This window comes from Octopus bimaculoides, chromosome 8, assembly GCF_046866305.1.
Source record: "Octopus bimaculoides isolate indiv1 chromosome 8, ASM4686630v1, whole genome shotgun sequence".
Taxonomy (NCBI): Eukaryota; Metazoa; Mollusca; class Cephalopoda; order Octopoda; family Octopodidae; genus Octopus; species Octopus bimaculoides.
In genome coordinates this window covers 75,536,247-75,548,274 of record NC_142935.1, presented here as the reverse complement: position 1 = coordinate 75,548,274, position 12,028 = coordinate 75,536,247, and the positions used below count along the sequence as shown (strand labels likewise).

Below are 12,028 nucleotides of genomic sequence, written 5' to 3'. Positions count from 1 at the left end.
TATGTCTTTCAAAATATTAAATATTGATTTCCTGAGTATATTATTGATGAGTTTATGAATTTATTAATAATATAAAAACACACACACACACACACACACACACACACACACATATATATATATATATATATATATATATATATATATAGTCAATCCAAACTAGAACAAGCAAGAAAAAACAACAACGTGAGGACGTGGTACAAGTACTGTGTTATTGGACGCTCAGGAAAGGAAAGAAAAGAAAGAGGATTTCATGTTCTGAGTGGATCTCTTCATCAGATATATAGAAAAAGTTTAAACAAGGGAAGACGGAGAAAGAAAATCGCCAACGATACACACCCGGTCACATATTGAAATGACTGGAAGGGAATGGGTGAAGAAAAAGTTCTTTCTAAGACAGGAGAGTGCAAGTAAAGGAGGCATGTGTGGGTATGTGCATGCGCACAGGTCTGTGTGTGTGTGTGTGTGTGTAATGATAACACATGTATGTACGTATGTGTGTGTGCATGTGAGGTTATGGCTGTTTATGTATGTGTGTGAGTAGGTTGAACTTTGTGTCACTTAAGAAGCTTGCTTGGTACAGGAGGTGACTTTTGATAGACACCCTGCAGGGTGAAAAACAAAATCTATTAAAGGACAAATGAAGTCAGTAGAATCAATGCCCACCCAATAGCTGGGAGTAGGAGATCCCTAGTCTTTGTTTAGAGATCACTCTAGGAGAAGGAAATTCTGAAATAACATCCACCTCATTGTGAAGCCGGAGATTTTGCTCTTGCTTGTTTCTGGACTATTTGGCTTTGTAGGTGAGAGTTGTATTGGTGTTGTGCAAGCTGTTATTGAATTTAAATTTCACCTCGGACATTGCTGACAGTCATTGTCTTTCGCATCTAGGATATGTCAGTGATGCTTATACTCATCTATGAATTGACAGCCATCATTATATGAATATATATAAATGTATGTTTATTAACGTATATGTATGTGTGCATGTGTATGTATACTGTTTTTTTATCATTGTGGTTACTTGTTCTAACAGACCTAGAACCTTTTTCATTCCAAGGAGAGGGATCTATTTGCTTTAAGGGTAGTATTGTTACTGTTACTTTCCTAATTTACTCAGGTGGTAGTTTGTCTCAACTTGGGTATAGTCACTCATAGTGAAGGCTCATGGCTTAGTGGTTAGGGTATTCAGCTCATGATCATAAGGTCAGGAATTCAATTCCTGATGGCATATTGTGTCCTTGAGTAAGACACTTTATTTCACGTTGCTCCAGTCCAATCAGTTTGCAAAAATGAGTAGTACCTGTATTTCAAAGGATCAGCCTTGTCACATTCTGTATCATGTTGAATCTTCGTAGTAACTTGTTAACGATACATGTCTGTGGAATGCTCAGTGACTTGCATGTTTATTTCATGAGCAGGCTGTTCTGTTGATTTGACCAACTGGAACCCTTGTCATTGTAGCTGACAGAGTGTCAATGATGAATGATAAGTAATTTATATTTTCAGCTTGGTTAGGTGTTGTTGACTGCGATAGTTTTACTGTATAATTATCATATATTTTATAGATTTATGTGCCAAAAGAAAGATTTTTCTTGGAATTTGAAAGAAATACATGTAGAAATTTATCTCCACATCTATTTTGTATTTGTACTTTGAGATCAAAATATTGATAAGAGATAATAAGAAACAAGCAATAACTCATTTGTCCCTCTCATGTAAATCTTTTGAAGTATACCACCCCCTCTGGTAGTAAAAAATGCTAGGGAAAGCTGAATAGCAGAAGGCCTTCAGCAAAGAAGCCTCCTAACCTCATGCAAATCATTTGACCCTTAACTCCTTACACTATATGGGAGTAGAGCCACATCCAGTTCATGACTCCTGGATACCCCTCTGCTACCATGTTCTCTTCTACTGTCTGTATTGCAACCTGCACCTTCCTGGGTGCTTGAAGTACCCCAGAGCCAAGGTACCTTGAATGTTGTCACCAACTTAGTCTGAGACACAGTTGAACAAAGGGTAAATTATACCTTTGGAAATTCACCTCTTTCATTACTCCTTAAGAGTTGAGGTTCTATTTCTCCCAGAAACTGAAAGCTGTTCCAGATCATAGACAGATTTGTCCACAAACCTCCATCTTCCCACCTCTATAGCAAGAACTTTGGTTTGGAAGCTAGATTTTCTCAATTTGATGGCTAAACTACCTATTTCTCAGTCTTGCTTCCATATAGCACAGTGAGTTCTGGCAGAACTACTTGCTTTTTGATGAAAGTGAGTAGGGTACAATATTCATTCTCATGCCAAGCTTGTTGAGTGTACAACACAAAATGTTTGTTTATTGTTTATTGTTTCTAACCAGTTTTATCTTATTTTTTCAGACTATTGTTACCACTTGTAACCTGGCAAGTTATCTATATTGTCAAGCCAGGGGCTAATGCAAATGAGACAAGCTCACTTAGTATGAATGGCTTTCTTTATGGAACATTCCCTACTGCTCCGTCAGCCTTCATCTATGCAAGCCAGTATTCCATTGCTACTACTATTGTAAGTTTACTGTTTTCTAGAGTTTGCTATTTAAGGATGTTACAATCAAGCTTGTCATTGCTCATATGGTCAAAATCTTTAACCTTATCACTACTATAATTAGGTTTTCATTTTCATAAATATTAATGTTGCCTTTCATCTTTTTGGGGTTGATAAAATAAAGTACCTGTGGAGTACTTGGGTCATCAATTTTAACAAAATTCTTTACCTCAGAATTGCTGGCCTTGTGCCTAAAAATAGAAATATCATTATTTTTTTATTATTGTTTTTGTTATTGCTGTTGTAGTTGTTTTAATAGTGTTCATTATAATCATCTTTAATATTGCTGTAACCATATTTATAAACAACAATACTGTTGCTACATTTTATTTGATGCTGTCTAGTTGACATCATCATCATCATCATCATATGCATCATCATTTCTTTTTTCCCTTCTCCATTATAGTTAGCAACTTCATTGTTAATCATCATCATCAATATAAGCTCTTTAGCATTAATAATTCAATAGTGTAAAATATATTGTCTATTCAGCAAAAAAATGAAATGATAAAATTGTAAAAAATGGGAGGAAAAATCTAGCTTTTACATACTCCTTCAATAACACCAATCTTAAGAAGTCTGATAGTGAATGTGACCTGGGCATTATTGTCAACAGCAATTTGCATTGGACAAACCACATTTCTAAAATTATCAAGAAAGCTGAGGGTGTCATAGCATCACTCAATAAGACCTTTTTTAGCTGCTCTCTGGCTATCTATTTAAAGCTGGAACCCCTATCTTGCTCAGCATATCAATTTCCTGGAATCTGTTCAGAAACGTGCAAGCAGATGAATTCTGGCTGTCAGGCAACTACCATATTCTGAACATCTTGCTTTTCTGGACATATTAAAGCTCTGACATCTGGCAACTAAGTTGGTAGACACCAACAAAATTGTCCACCATCTTTCCAACAATAACCTCAGGCATCTTCCCAAATTCCTTATGTCTAACACTCAAGGACATGCTTACAAGATCAAGAAACAATACAACAACCATGATTTTTAGAAATATTTCTTCAGGCTCAGAATTGCTGAAGCTTGGAATAAACTATCTGCATCATTTGTTAGCTGTTGAGACATTACATCCTTCAAAACTTGCATGCTGCCTTAAATTCACTGTTCATTTCCTGTGCATATTCTATATACTGTTCATGCATGTTTGGTTACTTTTTCTGATGAGTTGTAGTGCACCTGAGCACTGGATACGATAAGTTCATTATATTATATTATATTATATCTATTGTGAAGGCATGTAGCCTCGTAGTTAGGCTGTTGCACTCATGATCACTAGATTGTGGGCTCAGTTTCCAGACTGGGCAGTGCATTGTGTTCTGGAGCAAAGCACTTCAATTCATGTTGCTTCAATCCCCCTTCTGATCAGTGTGTGTGTGGGGGGGGGGGGAGAATGTTGGACTGCTTACTGAGCCATTTGAAGGCTAAAACAATGCAAAACACATTGTGATGAGCGATGTGTAACAACAGCAGACAGCCTGGTCAGTCATTGACCGTGATCTTGATCACGTGATTATATCTATTATTTGAATTTGTGGTGGTTTTCCTGCTACCAGAGAGTATATGTTAGAAGATTTATGTATTGATAGTTTGTTCAAGTGGCACTGTTTTATGGTGACCTGATTCAGTTAGTTTGAAAACTTGAGAGCTATTGTTAACAGCCTAGTGTTTGTTTCTGTTGTTGCCATGATTTTAGTGATAGAACTTTCATGGCTAACATCTCAAAAAGGTGTTAATTTTTGTCTGAATCAAGTATGCTTTCTACAAGTTGCGTCTGTGACTCAGTTATGATTCCTGGTTGTAGCTGAGTCACTTAATTTACATTTCCAGTGCCCTTGAGGAAGGCATCAGAGCTCTGAAATTATCCCAAATAAATGAGATAATAATACAAATTGAAGTTGGTCTACACATGCTTGGCTCCTTTGGAAACTTTCAGTTACCAACTAATTTAGCTCAATTAATATTTATAGTACAAATGATATGTCAGCTGCTTTGTACCATTCACCATCTTCACTAACAATAGACTACATACCAGGAAAGGAAACTCATCTTACATTTACAGACATCTTCAAACATTGGATCATCATCAAACTGTTGAACTGTGTCTTGTTTACTTTTCTTTTTTATTACAACTTCAATGATTTCTGCTTATCTGAGTTTGTTAACTCTATCATCACTCTTCTAGATTCATTCAGTGTAACTATTATGTTTTAGTGTCATCTCCACAAACTGTACAATGGCGTTGCTCTTGAACTCAAAATCCAACCATTTAAAAGGTTATAATTACTGTTCTTCCTTTTCAAATTAACTAATGAGTAAATAACTGACTTTCCCTCATAATTTTCAGTTGCTTTGCCTACCTAACAAAATCAGTTTTATCAAGGTATACATTTTATGATGTTTTGCCTTTACAGACTGCAAGTGGCTTGGTTTTATGCACAATTTTCTCAGCTCCACTGATGTTCATTTCTGCCAGAATGATGACATTCTTATCTCATCACCCTTCCATTTACTCTAAGATCATTAGAGATACTACATTTGATATCAGCACACTTTCTCTCGTTTTTTGTGTAAGTAGATGATTTTTACTTTGCTCACTTTTTATATCAATTATTGTTTATTTATTAAACACTTTTAAAAACTGTTTTACATTCATTTTCTAACGCTAGACTAGATTTCAACTTTGGGACTATGAAAATGTTTGTGGTATCAAATCCAGAGAGTAAAGCAGCTGGGTTGCAGAAGTCATCTTATGCTCTGCCAAAAGGCCATGGAGTGACATTTGAGCAATTGTGTTGTTATGCAACATCCATGTTTCATTTGTCCATCCATCAGACCTCTGTCTTTATACTAATTCTCTCAAACACTGCAGGGCATCCAATTAAGACTCTTTACTAATCATCTGACCACATGTAGCAAACCTATGATGTTCTTCCAGTCAAAAAAACTGATCAACATCACCTTCACATTTGGCTGACTCAGCCATACTTGTTTTAATTGCAGCAATGATGATCTAGCACATTGTTGAAGAACACATTGCAATGATTACCTTTTTATTTTGACATCACAGATGTACACCCATGTTTTTTCACCTACTGTGGCACTTTCCAGAAAGTTTTCATCAGTATTTAAATGATGGAACAACTCCTTACTGACTGTGACACAGTTCTCTTGTTGTTCATCAGTTAGCAAACAGCACAAACTTTGTGGTGGCACAATGCGTTTTCAGTTGTCCTTTTAAAGTTGGCTCAAATTTTTGCAAAGGTGGTTCTTTCACAGTCAGGTGATAATTTGCATGGATCACTGGAAGCACTTTCACAATGGAAGGTCATCAGATTTGAGATCATCTTTGGAAGTGATCTTTGAAACATTGGTGCCACTTGTGACATTGTGTACAGTTTAAACATTTCTCATCCCATAGGCTTGTTACAACATTAGGAAAAATCTTCATAAAGTTTTTCTCTATTTAAATGTTCTAAGACAAGATCATCACTCCCAAAATCCTTTGTTCAACTTGCAACAAATTGCCCACTGCACTGTAACTACATTCACTTTTGCACCTCTATATGAATGAATAACTGACATGTGATGTGGCTGTTATTAGACTAAAGGTGAAAATTACTCATGTATATAGCATCGTAGTGGATGGTTGGTCTGCTGTTTTAGAAGTTCAGTTTCTTTTTGATAAGACTACTTATATCACATTAAGTCTTACAATGTCAAAATGGTTGAAATACTAGTTGCTGCAGTAGATCTGAATTCTATGCTAGATTATTCACCACTTGTAAATATGAAAGAGTTGAGGTAGCATCACATTAAACTAATCTGTTTCCCCTATCTTCTCTGTACACACCACTACAGGTTTCAGGCTTAAATGAACATGTACAGCAAAACATTATCTATATCATATTGGTTTATTTCTTAATTTTATGTTTTAGTTATATTTCCTCACATGTTATTTATAATAATCCATTTAAAAAGTATTTTCTTTTCGTTAAAGGTTTGGATTTGTGTAATATTTGTTATCACGCGTCGTTGGAAAAAAGTTCCTCATCTGTTTACATTATGCCTTGCCATATCACAGGTAATGATTATCATTAATAAAATAAGAGTTGTGAGTTAGCTTAAATAGCAGCATGCCAGAGCAAACACCTACAGTATTAAGTTTACTCTGCTATTCTAAATATAAATTTTGCTGGAATTTACTTTACCTTTCATTTCAGTAAGTTCCAGTCAATTCAGTTGGCCTACAAATTCATGTCATTGTTCCTATTGAAGAAAAAAATCATTGTTGTTAAGTGATAACTCATGTAAGGTTAATAACAGTTTGGTTTTGTTACTGGTTAGTTGCAGTTTCATAAAATAAAGCTACTTTTAATAATTGTTGTACTTATGGGTTCTATCAAATGTAAAATCAAGATTATGTTTAACTGTAAATTGTTTATGATTGTTGTGATTCCACCTGCTTATTTATTACAGATATTTCGTGCTATTGGACTGATCTGCTGCCATTCTGATAGAAAGCTTTTCAACTGGCAACATTATGTGGAATTCATTTTTATCAATGTTGGTGATTTATCTTCCAATAGTTGGACCTGTCTACTTAGTATTACTATTTGTATTCTTCGCACTCGACAAAAAACAGACTGGCTGCAAAACCATTTTCTGTTTTCTTTAATTGGCTTTGGGTAAGTACTTCCTCTTGTTTGCAAATTGATTATTGGACAAAACATTGTTTAATTTTGTTGTCATCAGCATAACATCATCGCCACTACCATTACCATCACACAATCACTACCACTACTATTTGCTGACAAAGAAAGATCTTTTGTGTATTCTATTCAGTTATCAATCATCTTTTACACAAATCTATATTGTGGTTTCATCTAGTCCTTGAGTGCCCTTAGTGGAGTTTGCCCTGTTACAAACATTTGAGCTAGGTCTCCATTTTAAGGATAAATTCCTCTCTTCCTCCCACTAGTCTTAAAGATCTACTCTTCCTCTTCTGAGCTGTAAAACGAAAAATGCTGAAGCAGGTTTAACATATTTTTGTAAATACAGAGATTTACTCAAAAACATAGATCTCACTTGAACAGAATCTTTTGGTTTTTGATATCATCTTAAAATCATTTGAAATAAGAACTACCTATATTAAAACAGATATAACCAACATATATCATTACCAACCTTGTCCACCATTCCATCAAGCCATATACCTCTGCTCTACAAAATAGGAGATTTCAATCTTGCAATACTTTGTGTTACATTTGTAACCGAGACAACACCTCAAGGTGAAGTGGCAATATATTCTTGCTAAATTCTCTACATTTAAATAAACAACTTAAGAGCAATTTAAAAGTTAACACAGGAATGAGGCACAACAGAAATTTAGCTACATGTAAGAACAAGGCAGTTTACTTAAAAGAATTACTATAAAATAGAAAACCAGAATACATCCTATTAAAAACAATAAGCAGCATCAAGAACCCCAACCAGACTTCACTAGAAATCCAAGTAATTTTATTCACATCCTCTTCTCTTCATTGTAATTTTGCACCTTTATTTCAAAACACTCTTTAAAATGCAAGAAAAATATTTACATGGTACAAAATCTTGCATACACTTAAAACTCTAAGGAACAACATACCAATGCTGCTAAATGTGTAGTCTTTAGAAACTGAATAATTGTATTTCTCAAACATGCTGCCAATATTCTGTAGAACCATCACTTTCTTGAAAAAACTTAATTCTATAATTCAACAATGCACATGTTCTTCCTAATATTCTGTACAACTACCAACTATTTTATCACTGTAGTACTGTTAGTACTGTTTTATCACTGAAGTTTAGTTTGGTTTCTCTTGTGCAACATTACCGCTAATAATATCTTAATTCCCTCCCTTGGATACTTCACCGAACTTGCATGCCAAAATTTTACTGGGCCTGAATCATCTAAAATGACAACCTACAATGATTTAATATTCACTCCATTTGTTTACAAAGCTTTCAGCAGCAGTTTCTCAGTACCTACTCATGAAAAATATGCATCACTGCACTAATTAAAAACAATGCTGGCTAAGTACTTTTTAACTTAAAATATTCTGTGTTCAATCTCACAACATCTGAATATTCTCTTCAGTGTAGTACATAAACGTGTGTTCTATCATCCATTCTCTGCAGTCTACAGGTTTATAACTTTCTTACAATATACAAAACATTTTATGTTGATAACATCTCAATGAACCCCTATCACAGATCCCAGGTACAATTTCACCCCTACTTCTCATTGTGAGGTCTTCAGAGATGAGTAAACAAACACTCACTCATTGTTTTTCACTATTGTTATTTTTTTTCAAGTTAGGTAAAAATTGAAGTTGCTCAGATTTTAGTTTCCCTTTGGAGAAGTTATTGTTATTATTTGATAAAAAAGGAAACTATTTTAAAACTCAGTAACTAATAATGACTAGTTTAGTCATCCTCTCCTGTAATATTTTGTTTGATTTTCAAATAATGTATCTTGCAAGTTCTTCTTTGATCTACTTATGGAGAAAACATTTTTGACTATACTTTCTGTGTTAGGCTTCCAGTTTTCCTGACAGGGATCCTCTTCTTAATCAGCTGGAAGTATTATTCTGTTAGTATAGATCCTACTCTACAATATGGTCTCATTCAGGTATGCCATTTAATTATTTGTTTAATTTGTAATGATATCACAAACATCTCAGTTGTTGCTGAGATCTTTAACGAACCATAGTTTTTTGTTCCTGTCTTAGCACTTGTGACATTACTCTGTACATGTATAGTATGACAACCATGTTGTGTTGTATAGCATGACTTTATAACATAAACGAACAAATGCCATCAAAGTAGTGGTCGAAAAACAATTTCTCCAATCATCAACTTATTAAATTTTTCTTATCTTGCCTCTTTTTTGTTTTTATTTTTATAGATTGTGATAAAGTTTGTAATCCTTTTAATATCAATAACAATAACCAGTGCTGCCCTGATTATTGGACAGAGGAAACAAAAAGACAAATATCAGCTTATGTCTTCTAATTCTAATCAAACTGACAAAAATCCTCAGGAAAGATCTGAAAATGCAGAGTTTAACCATTCATTACAAGAAACTTTACAACCATCAAGTATTAATAATGATGTTGAAGCTAACCATTTCTTTGAATTTGAAAACCAAACAAATCAAACAAGTAAGTTTTCTTGAGAACAAGAGTTGATGGTTTATAAATATTCTATTATAAAAAGCTTTCTGTTTGAAGTTTGTATGTACTTTGATGGAACCAGGACAATTCATCATCATTGTTAGTCAATTGGTTATCAGAGTTTAGGTCAGAACATCGCCAAGTTGTTTCATTTTATTATTCTGGCTTCAGTTAAAATCTGCATGCATGGAAAAAGTGGTTATTGCTTAAGTTTGGGAAACAAATAGGTGTTGAATAGTTGTTGCAAGTGGTTTTTGAGGTATTCTGAGTGGGTCTTGTTTAATATGTAATTCCAGAAATAGAGAGGAGATAACAATGAGATTAATTCCTGAAAAGTCATCATCATCATCATCATCGTTTTTCAATCATGAAAAATGTGTTGATTACGTGTACAAACAATACCAAATTGCAAAACTTCATCTAACAAAAAGAAACCAGTCAAAAGAAGCAATACAGAGATAGCAAATAGGACATTAGAAATAGGATAGACATGATTTAGAACAAAAAAAATGAAAATCCTGGAAGCATTTGCTCATCATTGTCATCATTTAACATTTGCTTTCCATGCTGGCATGGGTTGGACAGTTTGCCAGGAGCTGGCCAACTGAAGAGCTGCCCAGCTCCAGTTGACGTTTTGGCATGGTTTCTATGACTGGATGCCCTTCCTAATGCCAATCACTTTACAGAGTATACTGGGTGCTTTTACATGGCACCATCATGGGCACTTTTATATGACACCGGCACAAGTGGTTTTACATGACACTGGCACAAGTGCTTTTTATATGTGTCACTAGCACCTGCAAGTTCTCAAGAAAAGAACTTCTTGGCTGAGAGGCCGTAGAGGGCATGCCTGTTTGTATGAATGGCACAGTTTTACTTAGCTTGGTATATCTTCTTAACCAAGCAAACCACCAGAAGTCTCAGTCTCTTGTTATCTCCTCTGTGAGGTCTAATGTCTTAAAATCCTTCTCACTACTTTGTCCTCATAATCTTCTTGTAGTGTGATGGGTTTAAATGAAGTAGATGTAATTACAAGTGTGAGAAAAAGGAAATATCTTCAACAACGTTTCTAATATTACTAAGTAAAAATATATGTAATGTATTGTTTGTCGTATATTTTTGTAAGTAAATGTGTAATTTTTAAAGAGAGTTGAGAGATATCTTATTGATGTAGGTCTAGAGTCATATAACTTCTGGCTGCAGTAAGAGAAATCTCTTGAGAAACCCAAATTTCAGGGTTTACATAGATTTGCTAAAAGGTTTTGTGAAAATTAAAACTTTCTTTTTTATCTGTCAATGCTCATCAAAATCGTCATCATTATCATCATCATCATTTAATGTCTGTGTTCTAGGCTGACATGACTTTAATGGTAGGCCCAAGGATTGTATTATGCTCTGGTGTTTGTTTGGTTTGGTTTCTACTGGTGAATGCTCTTTCTAATGCAAAACTGACATAAAAAAAGATTAGCTGGAAAAAAATGTCAATGGGTCTTTTGATAACATTCAAGGACATTAGGGCAGCTAGCAGCTGTAGTCAATATTACCAAATATGGTAATGTTAATTGTAAGCAGATTTAATTTTAAACCTAAATTTTCTAAGTTCGGATCTGTAGAAGCTATCTGCTGCAATCTGAAATTTTAATATCCCAGTATTTTGTAATTTGCTTTAATTTTTAGTTGTTATTTTTGTTCTTGACAAATTTTTAGCTTAATAAAGTATTTTCAATAAATAAATTTTATTTTTTAAATTATAATTTTCTTACGTATCAATACATAAGTATAATTCATAAAACCATCTATATTCTATATGTTTCATTTTATCTATGCCTTTGTTTTGATGTGTTCAATAAAAAAAATGAAAGAAACTAAAGAGAAAAATTTATGAAAGTAAATATTTTACCTTATTATTTTCGGTTTCTTTTTCTTTTCATCACTCCATTCCAACTTTTGTTATTCTCCACATCTTAATTTTAATAGCAAGCCGGTATTCCTTAATGCTAGTTCATTAATTTGTTTCAGTATTTGTTTAATAACCTGGTGGCATTCTAACTTGGCTGCTGCTGCTGAGTTAACCAGGTGATTCGACCTTTGACAAACTAATTGGACACCACCTTTGATATTAATATATACTGAACTGTAAACTTTTCAATTATGAAAATTGTAAAAAAGAAAAAATTGCAAAAAAAAAAAAAGGTGGGGCAATCAAATAAATGTGAA

At 34.0% G+C, this 12,028-nt stretch overlaps 1 protein-coding gene across 5 annotated transcripts in view; it reads left to right on the top strand.

Annotated features, from left to right (window-relative positions):
* Positions 1-12,028, top strand: part of LOC106875671 (lysosomal cholesterol signaling protein) — a 50,339-nt gene that overhangs the window by 22,099 nt on the left and 16,212 nt on the right. For all 5 annotated transcript variants that reach the window (XM_014923912.3, XM_052970168.2, XM_089356654.1 and 2 more), the window contains 6 exons: positions 2,379-2,544; positions 5,009-5,164; positions 6,595-6,678; positions 7,074-7,282; positions 9,174-9,267; positions 9,544-9,799. In XM_014923912.3, the coding sequence (XP_014779398.2) occupies positions 2,379-2,544; positions 5,009-5,164; positions 6,595-6,678; positions 7,074-7,282; positions 9,174-9,267; positions 9,544-9,799 (965 nt within the window). The remainder of the gene's footprint in view (positions 1-2,378; positions 2,545-5,008; positions 5,165-6,594; positions 6,679-7,073; positions 7,283-9,173; positions 9,268-9,543; positions 9,800-12,028) is intronic.